Source organism: Hyperolius riggenbachi, chromosome 1 (assembly GCF_040937935.1).
Source record: "Hyperolius riggenbachi isolate aHypRig1 chromosome 1, aHypRig1.pri, whole genome shotgun sequence".
Taxonomy (NCBI): domain Eukaryota; kingdom Metazoa; phylum Chordata; class Amphibia; order Anura; family Hyperoliidae; genus Hyperolius; species Hyperolius riggenbachi.
Genome location: NC_090646.1, coordinates 111344431 through 111365951, shown reverse-complemented (window position 1 = coordinate 111365951; position 21521 = coordinate 111344431). Strand labels below are relative to the sequence as shown.

At 44.5% G+C, this 21521-nt stretch overlaps 1 protein-coding gene across 2 annotated transcripts in view; it reads left to right on the top strand.

The window, feature by feature from the left end:
* The window catches only part of DHX15 (DEAH-box helicase 15), an 81015-nt gene that overhangs the window by 18885 nt on the left and 40609 nt on the right, over positions 1 to 21521 (top strand). For both annotated transcript variants that reach the window (XM_068278121.1, XM_068278129.1), the window contains exons 2-5: positions 4235 to 4565; positions 14588 to 14781; positions 17475 to 17634; positions 18686 to 18904. In XM_068278121.1, the coding sequence (XP_068134222.1) occupies positions 4235 to 4565; positions 14588 to 14781; positions 17475 to 17634; positions 18686 to 18904 (904 nt within the window). The remainder of the gene's footprint in view (positions 1 to 4234; positions 4566 to 14587; positions 14782 to 17474; positions 17635 to 18685; positions 18905 to 21521) is intronic.

Genomic DNA, 21521 nt, shown 5'->3' with positions numbered 1-21521 from the left:
GGTTCATGTTAGAAAACCCTCAAATAAAGCTGAATTGCAACAATTCTGCAAAGATGAGTGGGCCAAAATTCCTCCAGAGCGCTGTAAAAGACTCGTTGCAAGTTATCGCAAACACTTGATTGCAGTTATTGCTGCTAAGGGTTGCCCAACCAGTTATTAGGTTCAGGGGGCAATTTCTTTTTCACACAGGGCCATGTAGGTTTGGAGTTTTTTTTTCTCACTAAATAATAAAAACCATCATTTAAAACTGCATTTTGTGTTCAATTATGTTATCTTTGACTAATAGTTAACGGTTTTTGATGAGCAGAAACATTTAAGTGTGACAAACATGCAAAAGAATAAGAAATCAGGAAGGGGGCAAATAGTTTTTCACATCACTGTATATCAATGGGAACATTAGAGAAAACACCTACACTGCTTTCTGTTTCATTCTTCGCTGCTCAGCTTGCTTATCAGCCCTGATAAAATCCGCGACTGGGCATTCAGTCTGGCTTTGCTCGGGAATCATTATAGATGAGGCTCGGGATGGAAATCCGCAGCTCAGAGTGGTAATACTAATGCCTGGCCTGAGTTGTATGCAGGAGCTGCTGCAGATCTTTGTGGTGTGGTATTTTTTTTTCCTCTTGTTTTTAGCGTCTGAAAGCTTGTGAAAAAATGACGTGGCTTTTAGACCCTAAATCTGGAAATAATCGTAATGCCAGGGAGGTTAAAGGGGTTCTGTTGCATTTTTAAAAAGCAAAAACTGCCACTCACCTGGAGCTTCTATCGCCCCCCCCCCCCCCCCCCCCCCCTTGCAGCTGGAATGTCCCGCACTGTTCTCTTCCGATCTGCCATTCCCCGCCACCGGTGTAATTATTTGTCTAACTAGATGAATAGAAGTGCGTCAGCGGGAGTTTACTGCGCAGTACAGCGCTGTTATCGGCTCACCTCCTCACTTCCTCCTATGCTGTAAGCAGAGTTGCCCTGCATTTTTATCTCAACCCACCCGGCTACTTTTTCATGCCACCCGGCTACTATTTCATGCCACCCGGCTGGAAAAGAATTCTGGGGAGAACACTGAACAGCAGGGGGCGATAGAAGCCCCAGGTAAGTGGCAGTTTTTGCTTTTTAAAAGGGCAACAGAACCCCTTTAAGTATAACTGAATAGTTGGCCAGTATTTTGCCTCAGTTTCCTTTCCCAATGCATAAGGGTAAAATATAATTTCTTTTAATAGAAATGTAGAGTAATTATGTAAGGAAAAATGACAGCACGGTTGGTGTGTAATTATTTGTGCCTTCTCTCTGGTTTTCTTTTGTCTATGGGTCTGGCTTCAAAGTGCCTACAGGGGAGTAGAGAGAAGTGCTTAGCTTCATATCCCTACACAAACCTGGCCGACCAGTGAACATTGTGGCCTTACTACAAATTTTCTGTCATAGAGCCATTCTTGGTCTAAGAACCATGCTTTGTTGCTTTCAGCTATGCACTTGCTGGTCTTAGTTTTTTCTTAGTTTACCTGTTTCAAGCTTTCACTTTAAAAGTGTAACTGGGCTTAATTCATGCATCAGTCACTAGGACATTTGTAATTTAAAGGTAGCCTTACATCTAGGTATGATGGGCAGATTGGACCAAGAGACCAATCTCTCTCTAATCAAAGCTGATGCGGCTGCCCATACACCACTGGATACCCCCCAATGCACTATACATCACCTGGTCCGTGGTGACACCACACACGTGCCCACATTATCCGGCAACCACGTGGGGCAGGTGTGTGGACCAAGGACTGCGCCCGGAGACAGCGATGGGCTCCGGACAGGTAATGTATAGTGCACTGGGGGCACATTGCACATTAGGATGGGGGTAGCGTCGGGGTTATTGTGGCTCATCCAGATATCACTCGCTGTTAGCACCGGGCACCCAAATGAGCAAGTCGGCTCTACACCTTGCAGCATGTCAGACTGATTCATGCAACCAGTTTTAGCCCAGAATTGTTTGCATAGTCCATTGGGCATGCACTTGGCGGCACCGATTTTCATCCGATTCGACTATAGTAATCGAATGGTCGATCAGCCTCCAAGTCGCCTGATATATGGCCACCTTAAAGGTAGCCATACACTGGTCGATTTGCTATTAGATCGACCAGCTGACAGATCCCTATCTGATCGAATCTGATCAGAGAGGAATCGTATGGCTGCCTTTACTGCAAACAGATTGTGAATCGATTTCAGCCTGAAACCGATCACAATCTGTGGAGCCGCCGCTGCCGCCTGTCCCCCCTCACATACATTACCTGACGCTGGCTCCCGGGCATCTTCTCCGCATCTTCTCCACGCTGCACCCGCTCCATCCCGGCGCTTCCTGTGTCACTCTGTGACCAGGAAGTTCAAATAGAGCGCCCTCTATTTTAACTTCCTGGTCACTGCAGTGACAGGAAGCGCCGGGATGGAGCGGGTGCAGCGCAGAGAAGATGCGGAGAAGACGCCCGGGAGCCAGCGTCAGGTAATGTATACCTGATCGGCCGCCGCTAGCGACGCGCTCCCTCCGCGGGCGATCGAGGGTAATTTCCCGCACGGCGCGATCGACGGACTGATCCGATTTCGGGAGGAAATCGGATCGGCGGGTGCGTTTAGCGCGAAGGATTGGCAGCAGATTTGATCCCAGGGTCGAATCTGCTGTCGAAACGGCCGCGAATCGGGCCAGTGTATGGCCACCTTAAGTCTTCATGCTAAAATTGCTTCATTAGATTTACCCTTCAGAGAAAAGTATTTTACCAGTCATTTAAAGGGAGCCTGAAGTGAGAGGAATACAGAGGCTGCCATCTTCATTCCCTTATCAACCATGTCAGTTGCCTGATTGCATGAATTTTTGTGCGGAGAACATGCATTTTTTCTGGGACCAAAGATGGCCATAAACTGGTCGATATGGACAGCAGATAGATCCCTCTCAGATCATTATCTGATCAGAGAGGGATCTATCTGATCAATTCCTTCCACCCACTCAATCTATTTCAGCATGAAATATTTGGATATCTGTGTGCCAGCCGGGTCTTGGTATACTCTGATTTTACGTGGCTTCTCAATTTGTGGCTTAGTTGTTTCCAATAACTTTCACGTTATTATATTACAACAAACAAGTTGACCGTGAAACTTTAAATAGCAAAAAAAGTCACTCATGTACTTTCTATACAGTGCAGGTAGCATCACAGTACCTCACTGGGATTTACTGATCTCCTGAGAGCGACCTATTCTTTCCCAAATGTTTGCACAAGTAGAATGCGTCTCCAGATGCGTGATTTTGTGCACCTATGGCAATGGGAGTGATTGACACCTGAATTCAGTGATTGGGAGGGTTGTCCCAATACTTTTGTTGATTCTATTTTGTGTTCTGGAATATGTCCTCTTTCGGCTACTTTCATAGTAGGACCTTCATGTTTTATTCCCTGTATAACAGAAACACAACACAATAGAATGAAAGTCATTTGGCACGTTATGGCCATGTTGCATCGCATACAGTCAATGAAAAGTATGCTTCACCGTACCGGTTAACTTGCGTGTTTAGTGGTAACGCACTGCATGCATAACCTATACTGCAAAGCTACCTCTGCACTGTAAATGACACGTAGGTTGTGTAATCTGGTAAGCCCTGTTGCAAACTGACTGTTAAAGAGACACTGAAGCGAAAAAAAAAATTATGATTTGTATGTGTAGCACAGCTAAGAAATAAAACATTAAGATCAGATACATCAGTGTAATTGTTTCCAGTACAGGAAGAGTTAAGAAACTACAGTTGTCATCTCTATGCAAAAAAGCCATTAATCTCTACGACTTTCAAAGTTGTGGAGATGGCTGTCTTCTGACTTTTATTATCTCAACTATAAGTGAACAGTTTTCTTTTTATCTGCTAGAGGAGAGGTCATTAGTTCACAGACTGCTCTGAAAGAATCATTTTGAATGCAGTGTGTTGTGTAATCTGCACATATTAGAGAATGATGCAGTGCTAGAAAACACACTATATACCTAAAAATAAAAATATGAGAATATTTTCTTTGCTGCTAATCTTCTAGTAATTATTCATAGTACACAACCAATTCATTATATCATATTTTTTTTTTTCGTTTCAGTGTCTCTTTAAACCGCACCAGACCACTGTAAACATGGCCTAAAGGGGTGTAGCGCAGGCATGGACAAATCTTAAAAAACTGCCTTTGCACTTAAAATATTTTGTCAGTTACATTTTGTTTTCATGTTTGATTTCTAGGAAAGACAGAGACCGAGAAAGAGATGACAGATCCAAGGATCGCGACCGGGATCGTGACAGGGACAGAGATCGTGAAAGGGACAAGGATACACGTGGTGCAGCCAATACCCCGTTTATTGCAGCTGTTGCACTTCCATCTGTGAAGCCAGCAGCACTTCCTCAAGGCATCAATCCATTCACCAACCTGCCCCACACACCACGGTACTACGAGATCTTAAAGAAGCGGCTTCAGTTGCCGGTGTGGGAGTACAAGGAACGGTTTACAGACATCCTTACCAGAAACCAGAGCTTTGTCTTGGTTGGAGAGACTGGTTCTGGAAAGACAACACAGGTACTTGCAGCTTGTATCATATGTTCTGGAGAAGTGGAGCTGCAGGCAACCATGTTCCTGGCCTCAGCTCCCTGACTCTTTATTTCTTTAGAACAATCTTCTGGAATGTGCAGTTTATGTATTTTGAGTCAGCTGTATTTTGTATTCATTTAAGTGGAATTACACTTAAAATACGGTATATTTTTTTTTTTGCCTTAATGCATTAAACACAGTGAAAAAAAGAAAAAGAATATGAAACACTATAAAGGTGGCCATACAGCAGTTGACTTGGTGGCCGATCGACCATCCGATTTGATAATTATAATCAAATTGGATGAAAATCGGTGCAGCCAAGTGCATGCCGACCGACAATGTGACCAATTTCGGTTGCCCTGCGGAAATTAGTTCATGCTTCAATAGCACTATCCAGGAGTGCCACGGGGAGGCTTCCTAATGCCCCTATACAACCGGGGGGCCGCGGGACCCCAATGTCTCTCACTGCCCAGAGACCACAGCGGCACCCCGGAGGAGAAGGCTGGGGGGCGCAGGCGACACCCCCCCCCCCCCAAGCGTTGCCAACGCCGGGGAGGGCCGTCCGCACCCACCTCCTAAATTAAAAACAGGCACTTACCTTAACGTCTATTGCGTTTTGCTGCTGAGCATGATTTGGGTGCAACACACAAGAAAGGAGTGAAGCATGGGTCACCCCAAGCTTGTAGAACCTCGGGGTTGGCTCACACGCAGCACTCCAAGAGGGGGGGGGGGTGACTGGCACAGACAGCTCACACCACCTAGAACAAGCCATCCACCACCCGCCTCCAAAGGGGGGATAGAAATGTGAAATGCTTACACAAAGGATTGAATGTGTGCATTAAACACCAAGTGAACACCTGACTTTTATCTGGCTTTGCAAATTTGGCCTTATTGGCTATTCATGAGGCAATGCTCATGCAAAAATGCATTTGCTTTCGCATGCCAAACTATGCAGGGTTAAAAACCAACCCCGCAAAGCGGTTGCCCTGCGGGACTAACGCGGTGAAATGCCCAACGCAAGTCTGGGATTCTCAGTTTCTCAGCATGACAGGCAGCTCCCTCCCCCTCAGCATCACAAACTGCATGACACAGACAAGCTGAAACTGAGAGCAGGGACACTGTGAGGAATAAACACGGCACACGGAGCCTGGAGGAGGCGTGCATAACTTGTCCCCCTTACAACAGAGGCAGGCCTTTCCTCCCTGGGTCGACAAAGCTTGACAAAGAGAATATTAGATATATTACAGAAAACTAGAAAAGGATGCAGTAATCCAGACCACATTAACCTACTTGCCGGTTATCCCGAGCTGAGCTGGAGGTAACCTGCGCAGGAGGATTGCTCACACAATTGCTTCACAATTTTTTTTTTTTTTAATTGCACACAGCTAGCACTTTGCTAGCTGCGTGCATAACTCGATCGCCGCCGATTTGCCGCTACCCGTCGTGCTGCCCCATCCCTCCCCCCAGATCCCTTGCGCAGCCAGGCCAATCAGTGCCAGGCAGCGCTGAGGGGTGGATCGGGACTCACTATGACGTCAGTGGCGTCCCGTCACCATGGCGACGGGGGAAGCCTTGCAGGAAATCCCGTTCTGAACGGGATTTCCTGCTTGCGCAGATCGCTGGAGGCGATCGGAGTGGGTGGGGGGATGCCGCTGCTCAGCGGCTATCATGTAGCTAGCGCTAGGCTAGCTTTAAAAAAAAAAAAGGGTGCTGCGCTGCCCCCTTGCTGCAATAATTGGAACAGCAAGGGGGTTAAAACAGGTATAGGAACTTATAGGATAGAAGAAATAAGGCTGAAAATTTTTAGTCTCATTAACCACTAAAGTCTATCTGGACGGATATATCCGTCCAGATAGACTGTGCCGCTGATAACCCCCCCCCCCATCAGTAAATGGGAATATAATTCCCATTCACTAATCTAAGTCCCCCGCAGAAAAAAACAACGCTCTCTAATCCGAGAGCTCGGCGATATTTAAAAAAAAAAAAAAAAAAAGCCTCCTTGTAGTTCCTGGTAGCGTGATCGTACGCTCCAGGAATTTTTTGACTGTGGCCATCTTGTGGCCAAATAGTAGACTACACCCACATACATTTTTTACATTTAAAATTATCTGTTTCCCTCCCACACCAAAAATTACCCAAATACATTTTTTAATAAAAAATAAAAATTACAATGTAAAAAAAATGCACCTTTATTTTGAAATAAAATATTGGCGCCATAAATTGTGATAGGGACATAATTTAAACGGTGTAATAACCGGGGCAAATGGGCAATTAAAATACATGAGTTTTAATTACGGTAGCATGCATTAATTTTCAACTATAATAGCCTAAAACAGAAATAATGATTTTTTTTTCCATTTCTCAGGGCCGGTTCACACTTGCGGTTCCCTGCCAAACGGACCGGATGACCTGTCCGGATCGGAACCGTACGGTTCTGATCCGGTCAGGTTGCATCAGGTGTTCATCAGGATGCGATCCGGATCCGTTTGGCAAAAGATAGCAGAAACCGAATAAAAATGTTGGGGTCTGGGAGGTCAGCAGAAGGTGGACCTGTGGAATCAGGCCCTCCGCTGTTTAGCACTCACCTCCACCTCCGACATACTGCCAACATCTCCAGCACGTTTAAAGTCACTGCTGCTCCACTCCAAAATGCTTGCCCATGTGTCCCCATCCAAAATCGCCGCTACAATACGCATAGGAAGTGGGGTAGAACATCCGGATTTTTAGCCAGTGTGTTGTGCGCTCTCCGGTTCTCATTGGTTTGTATTGGCCGGATGGTGCAGTCCGGCTCCGCTCCGGATACGGCTGCCGGAGGAGCCGGACCAAAAAATAGCGCATGTTGGGTCTTATGCCGGAGTCCGGATCCGGTCCGGACGAAACGGACGCATGTGAACGGACGCATAGGCTTTCATTGCTATGCCGTGCGTCCGTTCCGTCCGTTCTGCATGCGGTCCGGCTCCGGCACGGCGATTCCGGACGGCGACCGCTAATGTGAACCGGGCCTTAATCTTCCTGTTAAAATGGATTTAGAAAAAAATAATTCTTAGCAAAATGTACTATCCAAAGAAAGCCTAATTAGTGGCGGAAAAAACAAGATATAGATCAATTAATTGTGATAAGTACCGATAAAGTTATTGGCGAATAAATGGGAGGTGATCTTTGCTCGGATGCATAAGATTTTCGACACTGTAGGCTGAAGTGGTTAATCTGCACTGAAATTACATCAGAGTAGTCTTAAAGCCTCATCTACACGGTACAATTTTCCGTCAGATCGGATCTATTAGATAATTTCTAACCTTTCCAATCGGATTGCATTAGATTTTGCTATAGATTTTGGGTACTTGCCAAAGCAAAATCTATCCCAAAATTGATCTGAAACTATTTGGACGTCTACACACGATGCAATTTCTTATTAAATCTATCTAATAAATCTGTCTGATGGAAAATTGTACCATGTAGATGAAGCTTAACACCTCACTGAAACTATTTGATATTGCCTGCAGGACAAATTGTCAGATTCCTAATTAAGTAATTACTGGGCAAATAAAGGAGATCAAAGGTGTCCATACATCAGAGGATGCATGGGCAGATCGACAAAGGGACAGATCTCTGTGATAGAATCTTTTCGGCAGTGTCGGACTGGGACATGGAAAAACTTTAGAAATCCACCTGCTGGCCAAGCAGCAGTAAGAGCCAGTCCACACTAGGTCCGGAGACGTATCCGTGGCTGCGTTTTTCAAACCTGATGAAAAACGGAGTCCCGGATACTAATGTTGAAAATAGCAGCCAGCCTCACCCAAGTAAAAAACGGATCTGTCTGCATTTGCGGGGATCCGTTTTCAAAACCTGAACGGAAGGTCCGGATCTGCTGCATTTTCACGCAACGGATCAGGACCACGGATACACGCAGGGTGTAGTGAAAGTAATGAGAAAACGCATCTCCAGCTCCACAGGCAAAAAACGGATGTTAAAACGGATAGCCTGAGCTTTATGATTGGCCCAAAAAAATCCTCCCACTCCTTCCTAATGATGGAGACGTTTTCTGTCAGGGAAAGACCTGAACGGAAACTGATGCAAAACTGATGCACTTTCATCAGTTTGCAGTACGGTGGGTACTTCCCCTGATCCGGACTGCAGTGTCCGTCCTGCAACCGGGTCTAGTGTGGACCCACTCTAACCCTGTGTTATCTCTCCTAACAGAAACCTGCAGCAAGTCTTCACTGTGAGCTGCAACACCTGATTACTGCTGCTTGGCCAGCAAATGGATTTCCTCAGCTTTACCATCTCCCACTCCGACGCTGCTTATTGGGGAGAGATCTGTTGCTTGCCCATACACCGCAGGCCAATTCCCGATTGATTTTAGCATGAAATCTTGCGGGAATCGGCCTTGTGACCAGCCAGGGCTGTGGAGCCGGTACAAAAATCCTCCTACTCCTCAGTTTTTGAAATCACTAACGCCAGCTCCAGGTACCCAAAATGGCTCCCATTCATCGACTTCCGACTCCTTAGGCTAATACTTACCAGAACTTAGGGTTTGGTACAAAAATCATTCGACTTCGACTCCTCAGTTGATGAAATCACAGACTCCGACTCCACAGCCCTGCTTGTGACGACGTGTCCACCAATCTGCTTTTCCCCCTATTTTAAAATGTGCCCCCCACGCCCTGTACGTGAATACTTTTACCTGTCTGTCCACCGCTTGCTTTGTCCTCTGTCAACACACATGCCCCAGGTGGTTGCTGGCGTACATTTCTGTCTTGTTTACATAGTTTTAAGGTAGCCATACACTGGTCGATTTGCCATTAGATCGACCAGCTGACAGATCCCTATCTGATCGAATCTGATCAGAGAGGGATCGTATGGCTGCCTTTACTGCAAACAGATTGTGAATCGATTTCAGCCTGAAACCGATCACAATCTGTGGAGCTGCCGCCTGTCCCCCCCCCGCGCATACATTACCTGACGCTGGCTCCCGGGCATCTTCTCCGCATCTTCTCCACGCTGCACCCGCTCCATCCCGGCGCTTCCTGTGTCACTCCGTGATCAGGAAGTTCAAATAGAGCGCCCTCTATTTGAACTTCCTGGTCACTGCAGTGACAGGAAGCGCCGGGATGGAGCGGGTGCAGCGCAGAGAAGATGCGGAGAAGACGCCCGGGAGCCAGCGTCAGGTAATGTATACCGGATCGGCCGCCGCTAGCGACGCGCTCCCTACCCGCGGGCGATCGAGGGTAATTTCCCGCACGGCGCGATCGACGGGCCGATTTCGGGAGGAAATCGGATCGGCGGGTGCGTTTAGCGCGAACGATTGGCAGCAGATTCGATCCCAGGATCGAAACTGCTGTCGAAACGCCCGCGAATCGGGCCAGTGTATGGCCACCTTAACAATTCCAAAACAATCTGATAATGCTAGTCAGCAAAGGCAAGCTTATCAATTAGCAGCTAAATCGTTTAACCACTTGAATTTTAACCCTTCCAGTACCTTGGAAAATAGTCAGATGGTTTTAGCTGTTAATTTAATGCTGTGTTTAATGCTTTGGACCATAGATGAAGTTTGAGTGTAATACCACTTTAGTAACCAGAAGATTTCTCACGTAGTTTGATATAAATAAGTGAAATAGCCCTGTTGCATTGTGCAGTGTTGTCAGTCTACAACTGAGAATTTGCTGACTGGAGGTAAAAACGGTGATGACTTCATCAGCATAGTGTTGCTTTCCTGTCCATTGATGAAGGCTGCCTGTGGTTTGGTCAACAAACTTTTTTTTTTTTTTATTATAAGTAGTCTGTATTACAAAAAAAATAAAGTAGGTAGAGAGGGAAAGGTTAGAGCCCGTGGCCTTTCCTGTTTTGTGTTACTTTTTACCATTAGCTGGTGTAGAGGACAGAAAGTGAATGGAAAGGATCCCAATAGCAACAGAGCAGTAAAAATCTTACTAGTGTGGGGATGGTTTGGCACCGTTCTGAGGTTTTTACTGTTTTCTAGAATTCTTCTGGTATTACCATGCTCTATATCTTCATGTCTAAGCATCATGCAAAGTGATTTTTCCACCATTTGGTTAATAAAAACACTGGATACTAGGCTCCAGCAGACCACCAGCAATCTACATTGGCCCCCCCCCCCCCAGTCTGAGACAAGACGCTACTCTTGGAGGGCAATCTAATGTAAACTTCTCCCAACCTATAGCCACAAGTGGCGCATGTGAAGAGCGGTGCTAGGCGGGCATTGTACTTCAGTGGTGGGTGACCAAAGTTTAAGTCTAATACCTTTTTTGAATATACTATGATAGGACCTAGTGATATTTCACCAAAGGATGGAATATACGGCAAATTTAATTGCTTTAGGTATCTCACAAATTAGAAAAGTTAGGTCAGTTGTAGGTTAAAGTGAACCTTAAAGGACAACTGAAGGGAGACTGATATGGAGGCTGCCATATTTTATTTCCTTTTTAAAGAGACTCTGTAACAAAAATTGCATCCTGTTTTTTATCATCCTACAAGTTCAAAAAGCTATTCTAATGTGTTCTGGCTTACTGCAGCACTTTATACTATCACTGTCTCTGTAATAAATCAATGTATCTTTCCCCTGTCAGACTTGTCGGCCTGTGTCTGGAAGGCTACCAAGTTCTTCAGTGTTGTGGTTCTGCTATGAACTCCCCTTTCCAGGCCCCTGTATGCACACTGCCTGTGTGTTATTTAGGATTAGAGCAGCTTCTCTCTTATCTTTTACAAGCTGGATAAATCGTCCTCTGAGCTGGCTGGGCTTTCACATACTGAAGATTACAGACATGGGCAAAGCTGTTTGCAGGAAGAAAAGAGCACCCTGAAACTTCAGTGCATGAGAACAGGGGGAAAGAAACACACAAATGATCTCTTGAGATTCAAAAGGAAGGCTGTATACAGCCTGCTTGTGTATGGATGTATTTTCTATGTGTGGACATACTGTACATCAACCTACTTCCTGTTTTGGTGGCCATTTTGTTTGTTTATAAACAAACTTTTTAAAACTGTTTTTAACCACTTTTAATAGCGGCGAAATTGTGTCAGAGGGTAATAGATGTCCCCTAACGCACTGGTATGTTTACTTTTGTGCGATTTTAACAATACAGATTCTCTTTAAGCAATAACAGTTGCCTGACTGTCCTGCTGAACCTTTGCCTCTAATACTTTTAGCCATTGACCCTGAACAAGCATGCAGCAGAACAGGTGTTTCTGACATTATTGTCAGATCTGACTGGATTAGCTTCATGCTTGTTTCTGCTGTTATTTAGACACTATTGCAGGCAAATAGAACAGAAGGGTTGCCAGGCAACTAGTATTGATTTAAAGGAAATAAATATGGCAGCCTCCGTACTCTTTAACCTTGTAAAAGAAAAATAAGTTTCACGTACCCAGGGCTTCCGCAAGCCCCCTGCAGCCATCCTGTGCCCTCGCCGCTCCTCGAGTGTCCTCTGGTCCCTACCGTAGGTCAGTTGTGCTTTCAGTTGCCTGAGAGTCGGCACCTGGCCACGCATAGTCTTCTTTGCCTTCCTGTCGGCAAGTGCATCCTGCGCAGGCATACCGCACCTACGCAGGACGCGCTTTACAGCGGCAAGGCAGAGAAGAATACGCGTGGCTGGGGGCCAACTGTTAGTCTGCTGAAAACAAAACTAACCCGTGGCGAGAACCGGAGAACACTCGAGGAGCGGTGAGGGCACAGAATGGCTGCAGGGTGTTGGGTAAGCCCTGGGTACGTGAAACTTATTTTTCTTTTGCAGGGTTAAGGTTAACTTTAAATTTTTGTCTGGGGAATGCATTTGTTCAAAGCTCTAGGTCAGGGGTCCCCAAACTTTTTAGGTCAAGGGCCTGGTCAACATACTTCAGACTGCCGGGGGGCGGGAACATACAGAAAATGATGTTGAAAAACATTACATTGAATCTAGGTATCAATTCCCCCCAATCATGCACCGAAGGAGAGCGCCCAACAGCAGCCATTCAATCATACTGCGCCTGAAGAACGTCTTTGTGCACCAGACAGTGAAGCATACCCAGGTGACAACCTGCCGTCCAGTTGGAGAGCAGTGTCACCTGAATTGAATTGGAAGCCAACAAATTACTTTCTACAGTATGTGGATGAGTGGTACCAGCACTGCTATTCTATATGTGGGCCACTGATATTTAAAGGTGCAGTGGGCAAACATCTATAAGTTATACATTTTGTGTTTGGGGGCCAGTGAAAAAGCCTGGGGGGGGGCGCATTCAGCCCGCGTACCTTAGTTTGAGGACCACTGCTCTAGGTCAACCACTCTTGTTTTCCAATAGATGTGAGCCAATACTTGCACCAGTAAGTTTGTGCATTGCACATCTGTACTTTTTACAACAACTAATTTAAAAATGCCAGTCTGCTGGCTTCTACCCTGTTATAACTTAGTGCCTGGAGTGGAAGTTCCTTCTCCAGTGCAGATCAATCACCTGACCCCGCCTACCTTCGCCTGTTACTGCAGATACTGTCAGTATGTAACTTGAGCATTTTACCTTTCATACACCCTCCCGCTTTGTTATAATTTTGATAATTATGGCTTACGGCTTATAGAAACTCAAAAATCAAAATCTCAGACTGTTAGAATATTGTGAAAATGTTCAATATTCTAGGCGCAGTGTCAGACTCTAATCAGCTAATTCATTCAAAACACCTGCAAAGGATTCCTATTTCATATATTAGTTATAGGTAGACAAGACAAGAATGGTAAATTCTTTATTACACACAGAGCAGAGAGAAACTAGATGGGAACTGATGAGACTGTAGTAGAGCTGTCCATAGAGGTAATCTCTCTTGGCACCACAGAGGTGGTGGGTAGGGACAGCTGTATAATCACAGTGAAAAACTGGCTGTTCTCCCCTTCCATCTTCTTTCTGATTACCTATCTAAGTGATGAGATGGAGGTGGAGTTTGGACAGTTTACAGGCTGCTATTCAGTCTAACCAAGCTGCAGCCAAAATTCACAAGGGAAATCGTCTTTTTTTGCAACCCAAAAAAGCCAGGTGGGGAAAATGTAAGAACTGGTTTGTGCAATGCAAATAGAGGTATATTCCATGAAATAAGAGACTGAGGCAGGCCTTTTAACAGGGTGTTGTGTGGATAGGTATATGTGTGCTTTAACCTCCCTGGCGTTCTGATTCCTGCGGCCGAGGGAACGTTTTTTGCACCTTTTTTTTTTAAATTATCATGTAGCTAGCCTAGCGCTAGCTACATGATTCCCCCCCTCCCTGTGGCATCCCTCCCACCCCTCCGATCCCCGCCGGCGCAATTACCCGTCCGGAAATCTTGTTCACAACGGGATTTCCAGGAGGGCTTCCCCCGTCGCCATGACGCACGTGACGTCACAGGGAGACCCGATCCACCCCTCAGCGCTGCCTGGCACTGATTGGCCAGGCAGCGCACGGGGTCTCGCCTGGGGGGGCCCTGCGTATCGGCGGCGGGCGGCCCAGCGGGGCCTGAGCGGTGACCTCCGGTGTCTCTGGATGAGCCTAGCTTGTCCAGAACGCTAGGGAGGTTAAAGAGACCTTGAAGCCTCCTTAAAATTTTGTTTTTATTTTAAAAACCTCTTAAGTACGTTTGCCCTAACTAAAACGCTGCATCCCCGCTTTAAATGCTGGAAATCATTACTAGGTTAATGTGTATCAGAGCTCTTAAATTAAAGATTTATACATACATGGGGCTTCCTCCAGCCTCATCCGCTCGGATCGCTCCCATGCCGCCGTACTCCGCTGCCCGCAGCTTCGGGAGCCGGGTCCCCGCACTTCCGTCAGTCTGAGCCAGTCTGGTGTCACTGAATTGTGCCCTCTACATATCTCTCCAGCAGCTGCTGGAGGGATACGCAAAGAGCGCACTTCTCCTGCGTAGCTGGCTGCGACTGACGTCAGTGGCGGAACCCAGTTCCCAAAGCTGCGGGCAAGAGCTCTGAGTCCCTTTAAATCCTTTAGTTTTTTTTTTTTTAACTGAATGAATTGACGGGATTATCTTAATTTTGTTTTAGATTCCTCAGTGGTGTGTAGAATACATGCGGTCTCTGCCTGGACCCAAGAGAGGTGTTGCATGTACCCAGCCCAGAAGAGTAGCTGCGATGAGTGTGGCTCAGAGAGTCGCTGATGAGATGGATGTCATGCTGGGACAAGAAGTTGGTTATTCTATTCGATTTGAAGACTGTAGCAGCGCAAAAACTATCCTGAAGTAAGTAAAAAAGTGGTGTGCGGTCTCTCCCCACAATAATTACCAGTAGAGTCAGACACAGCTTGCAGTGAGGCTGAATGTCATCCAGTGCTTATATGACATGGTGCCATAAACTTTATTTTGATTCCTGTTGAGTCCGGTTTAGCGTTTGAAAGCGTATGGAAAGAATATATAGAATAACACAGGAATTTGTTAGACTCTGTAACAAAATTTTCAGCCTTATTTCTTCTATCCTATAAGTTCCTATACCTGTTCTAATGTGGTCTGTCTTATTGCAGCCTTTCCTAGTTGCACAGTGGCTGTATTATCTCTGTTATATAATCTAATCTTCTTTCCTTTGTCGGCTCAGGCAGGAATGTGCTGCTCTGCTGTGATAGGTAGACATTACACACCCTCTCCACACCCCCTCCAGGCTCTGTACGAGTCAGTCTGAGCTTCTCTCAGCCTATCACATGCTGGTTAGCAGCCAGGTTTTTTGTTTGTAAACACTGCCTAAAACTGGCAATTACAAGCCAGGATTGCAGCAGGGAGTGGCAGAAACAGCAAAGAGGGGCCCAGAAGAACATAATAAATAGAATGGTTTGCTTTTTATTGTAAGAATTTTACAGTACAGATTCCTTTTAAAGCACTGCTAAGCTCATAAAATATACTGTCTAAAATAAATGCTCCAACATTACTATTGGCATAAAATTTAGCACTGCAAAAGTGTTTTCCTTTTTGAACTAATAAAGCCACCTTTCACTTATCTGCAGTCCTTTAATTATACCTACAGGAAGCTGATGACTCCAATGCATGCTGGGAGTAAAATGCAGTATTTATAAATGGTGAAGTTCTCTCCCAGCAGCAGACATAACCTGGTGACCTATAAACATAAAACTATTTAGGTGCAAATAGCAATACATTTGCAGTGCTACATGTTTTCTGCTACAGAGAGTTGAATGCATTTACTTTAGATACTCTATGAAATGACTACTTTCTAGAGCTGTAATAGACAGGCCTTTGTTGTTTCTTTATTTTACATCTTAAAGGACCAGAATCACAAAAAAAAAAAATTAAAAATACATATGTGCACATTTCTTCTTTCTTTACTTCTCTGCTATGTTGCTATCACTTATAGTAGTACCATGCTTATCAGTTTAAATGTATACAGCACGTGGCCTCAAACATACCCATTTTTTAAGTGTTTTCAGCAACCCTGCTTTATTTACTGTTGTTTTTACTTTATGAGTTTGCAAACAGAGATTTCCACTGTCATGTACTGGATTAATAAAAGTATTGTGTGTTATTTATACGTATAACTTTTCTTTGTCCTTTAGTTAGCAGCAGCTTCTTAAATCGTGTTTAACCACTCTACCCCCACGCGTACGGATTTCTCCGCCCCTTTTTTCCCTCCTAAAAAACCAGGGACGGAGAAATCCGTACCTTCCGCGCTACCGCCGCTGTCCGCGCTCCCGCCGCTCTTGCGCGCGCACCCGCCGCTCGTGCACGCCGCCGCCCGCTCGCCCGGAGATCAATGAACGGGAAAATCCATTCCCGTTCGTTGATCTAAGCCCCCGCAATGATCTGCTGCTTCTTTCAGAAACAGCGAGATCATTGTGAGTCTCCCAGCCTCCTACTGCTTCCTGTAAGCGTCCTTCCGGACGCTTACAGGTCGCATGTAAACAAACACTCTGTGGCCAAATAGTAAACTACACCCTAAAAGCATTTTACATATACAAACATTACATTTACACAATAAATTAACTCATTACCTCCCACACTCCCCAATTTTTATTTTTTTTTTGTAATTAAAAAAAAAAAAAATACAATAAAAAAACAAAACATAAATAGTTACCTTAGGGACTGAACTTTTTAAATATTTATGTCAAGAGGGTATAACACTGTTACTTTATAAACTGCGGGCTTGTAATTAGGGATGGATGCAAAACTGAAAAAAATGCACCTTTATTTCCAAATAAAATATTGTCGCCAAACATTGTGATAGGGACATAATTTAAATGGTTTTATAACCGGGACAAATGGGTTAATACATTTCATGGGTTTTAATTACAGTAGCATGCTTTATTTAAAAACTATAATGGCCGAAAACTGAAAAATAATAATTTTTTCCCACATTTTTTTCCTATTTCCCCATTAAAACACATTTAGAATAAAATAATTCTTGGCATAATGTCCCACCTAAAGAAAGCCTAATTGGTGGCGAAAAAAACAAGATATAATTCATTTCATTGGGATAAGTAATAATAAAGTTATAGACGAATGAATGGAAGGAGTGCTGAAAGGTGAAAATTGCTCTGGTGGTCAGGGGGTAAAAGTGGTGAAGTGGTTAAGTTATTTAGTCAGATTATTATTATGCTTGCTTGTTAATTGGAGAGCTGCTTAGATGAACAGATAGCCTGAAGAAAAATGACCTCTCTATGGGAGGACTTGCTTATTTTTTGTTAGTACTGCAAGAGGTATAGAAACGCCTTCTGGAAGGCTTAGACAAGATGCACTAATTTTTTTAGGGGTCAAAAAGTAATTTTCAAGCAGCGTGTGGAAAGTGGAATTTTAACGAGGGAAAAGGAATTGTAATAACTGCTCAAACTTGGGATACAAACAAAGCTTCTTGGAATTGTTTTATAGCTTGTCATGAACTGTGTAAAAGTATAGTTATTTACACACATCTTTTACGGTTTGTTTTTTCTTGCCAGGTACATGACTGATGGTATGTTGCTTCGGGAAGCCATGAATGACCCCTTGTTGGAACGCTATGGTGTGGTGATTCTTGATGAAGCCCACGAGAGAACGTTAGCAACTGACATCCTTATGGGTGTATTAAAAGAAGTTGTGCGGCAGAGAAATGATCTAAAGGTAAGGGGTTTAGAATATATATATTTTTTTCCAGAGCTCACATTCCAGCGTAAAATGTACACGTTTGTTTGCTCCTAGGATGTTATGTAAGTAATTATGTGCCTATGGAGTGTTCTCCATTCATAATCCATAAACTGAATCATTTAGATTTTTGAGGGTTGCAAGGTTAGGATTAAAGGGGGGGGGGGGGGGGTGGGAGGTGATAGATTTAGGACAGGTTAGCATGATGGCCTGGTTTTATTTATCATTAAAATAAACTGTATCCGATGATAAGGTAATGAACAGGGATGAGCTCCAGATAAGTTTCGAATGGGTTTCATTCAGAATTCATCCGGATAATTAGTGAAACTAAGCAATGTGGGTGAGGGATGGTTAATTTACTCGTCGGCTATCTGCTTTAGTGTGTCCCACGGCACACCTTGAACTGTGTTTCAATTCATGGTCACATGACTACCACGCTTCCTCCTTCCGGGTTGGTCACCACATTTGTGGGTACTGTGGTACCCCAGTATCTTGAGCATAGTACTCTGTGCTGTAGGGTAAACTGCACTGAAAGCAAGCTTCAGTAAATTGTGACTGGTCCTGACATTGGCACTGATGACATTCACTGTCCTCTCTGTACGTGTCTTCATGCATGTAGGGTAATGTTAGCTTTATAGCCTAATGAAGTATATAACTACATGTAGATCAGGCACTGCTGACAGAGACTGCCTGCAATGTCCTTCACTGAAATAGCTGGCCGGGAAGTAGGTTGTAGTTATAAAGGGTCTCCCAGGCTGTCTGCTCCAGATATGCAAAACTAAAGTATGAGAAATTACTACTGTGAATTATACACCTATGAGTGAAACCTTGCTGCAGCTAGGACTAGAACAGAGTCTATGCTGCAGTAAATTAAACTGCCTAGAGCAAATGTATCGCCGTTCTTGAAAATAGGCTTTGTCACTATTACATTAATACGTATGATGAATGTTTCTCTTGTTAACCCTTCACTAGTGCTGCCAGAAAGGTCACATTGAAACATGTCTTCTTTTTTGGCTTTTCCCTTTTCTAGGTTATAGTCATGAGTGCCACACTAGACGCGGGTAAATTCCAAGTGTATTTCGATAGCTGCCCTCTCCTAACCATACCCGGCCGGACACATCCTGTGGAAATCTTCTACACCCCGGAACCAGAGAGAGACTATCTAGAAGCTGCCATCCGTACAGTCATCCAGATTCACATGTGTGAAGAGGAGGAAGGAGACCTTCTGCTGTTCCTCACAGGACAGGAGGTTTGTATGATGCTAGTGCTGATGTTTATATAGAACATGGCTGGGTAGCGTTATTCATGAACCATACTGAGAGTTTACTCTACCTGGTGGGGTTTGAATTTCTGATTTCAAATGTATGTTTTGTAGTACTGTATTTCTAAAATACCACACAGATTTTCTAATTAAGGCTGCACAGTAGACTGACAAGAGTGTGTGAAAATAATACACAGATGCATTGTCAAAGCATATTTGAAGTTTCAGGGCTAGTTTGCATTGCGATTGTTTCCGTGTGCTTCACAACTCTAGCATGCTAAACTTTTACCATAATCTTGTTTGCGGAATCTGGTCATCAGTCCAGATTAGCAGTTCTGCACGTCAGGCTGTCTCTTACTGTACAATTTCTACATTGGTGCTCCTGCTAGGTTTTTGATAGAATAATGAACGTTTTATTAATGCATTTACAGTGGGGCATCTGCCATGAAGAGAGCTGGTAGTGTCAAGCAGTGAGTAGGCTGACACACAGGAGCATGAATTTTTAGTATTGGCGTCAGTGTGATCATTATTATATAATCACTATGATTTCAATGCTAACACCAGGCAGCACAGTGTCTAGATAAGCCCCTGGGCATCTTACTTTAGAACTTTAATCTGTACATGGGTAATTTTGTACATGGGTAGACTGAGTAAAAATATAATTTGTTGAGCCAAACAAGTGTAAGGGTCGAATAAAACTGCACGGATGAAAAACTGGTCTGGGTAAAAACGAGGGCTGTGGAGTCGGTACAAAAATCCGCCGACTCCTCAGTTTAGGATTCCTCCCACACCTCTCATTTGCATATTACAATCATGTTGATTGAAAGTATGTAACATGAAATTCGTCTCTTAACTGCCAATGCTTAGGAATTTTAAAAGACAACAGAAGTGAGAAGGATATGTAGACTGCCATATTTATTCCCTTTAGTCATAGACTAATGCTTCATACACACTTGAGATAAGTCTTTGGAAAATGCAAGATCACAGACCAATTTTACCCCCTTCCATGTAGTATGAGAGCCATACTCTACACAGTCTATTCTATGGAGCTGCACTCCCCATCAGATAAAATCTTTGCAAGATGCTGCACACACAGATGCCCGTACACACTCAAAAGATCATTATCTGCAAAAGATCTGTTCCTGCAAAAAATCCATTCCTGCAAAATGCATTCATAGTCTGAGATCTGCAGATCCTCATACACACCTGGTTTAACAGACTTCATCTGCATATCTGGCAATCATCTGCAGATCTGAAAATCCATCCTGGTGGATATGATCTGCAGATGATCTGCAGATAATTGTCTGTTAAACAAGGTGTGTATGAGGATCTGCAGATCTCATAGACTATATGAATGCATTTTGCAGGAATGGATTTTTTGCAGGAACAGATCTTTTGTAGATAATCTTTTTGAGTGTGTACGGGCATCTGTGTGTGCAGCATCTTGCAAAGATTTTATCTGATAGGGAGTTTAGCTCCATAGAATAGACTGTGTAGAGTATGGCTCTCATACTACATGGAAGGGGGTAAAATTGGTCTGTGATCTTTCATTTTCCAAAGACTTCTATCTCAAGTGTGTATGAAGCATAAAACTAGTCCTTGGTAAGAGTACTTGAAAAAGGTACAGACCGTAACAAAGAACATCTATCAAGCCCTAGGCCATGTGACTGTGGGTACATGTAAGAGTGATTTGCAGGTACTCTGCAGGAGAATGAGGCAATTCTTCCTCTATTACACATTCTTCATTCACAATCTCTGAACCAGGTTTGTGGGTGATAGACAACACCTGTGTTCAATGTGTAGAACATTCTCAGTGGATTCCCTGAAGCAAAATAAACCTGAGACAGATGAAATTAAAGTTTTATACATACCTGGTGCTTTCTCCAGCCCCCTTCAGGCTAATCAGTCACTTGCTGTCCTCCTCTGCCACCTGGATCTTCTGCTATGAGTCCAGGTACTTGAGCCAGTCCGGCGTAGTACGCATGCACACACTCTGCCGCCAGGAGCGTACTACACTTGCACAGCACTATTGCGCAATTGCAGAATGCTCCTGGATGTAGGAGCGTCATGTGGCCGGACTGCGCTGACTGGCTGAATTACCGGGACTCAGCAGAAGATCCAGGTGGTGGAGGAGGACAGCGAGAGACTGATAAGCATAGAGAGTAAATACAATTGCATAAATCAGCATTACACAGAATTATTTCCATTGACCATCTTTATTAGTGACACGGCTACACATCAGGCTTTATTCTTACAGCATAGATGTTATTTAGTATATATGTTACGGCCAGAACCCAAAGTTTGGCCACTTCGGGTTCTGGCCGGTAATGTGTGAAGTGGCCGCAGCGCTGCGGCCAATGTCCGAAATGAGCCGAATCCTGGCGGCTCCGATCATTTTTCCCAGTGCTGGCTCCGCCCCCCCACCTCCCTGCTATCGGCTCTCAGTCAGCCGGAGACACACGGGTTGTTAGTGGCTGCAGGAAAGCAGAGCGGGGAGCACTGCAGACATTGCTTCTGTCAGCACCCGCTCTGCAGGGACAAACAAATGTCTGCCTTCCTGCCTCTGCCTACCTGCAGCCACGAACGACTGCGGGGGGGGGGGGAG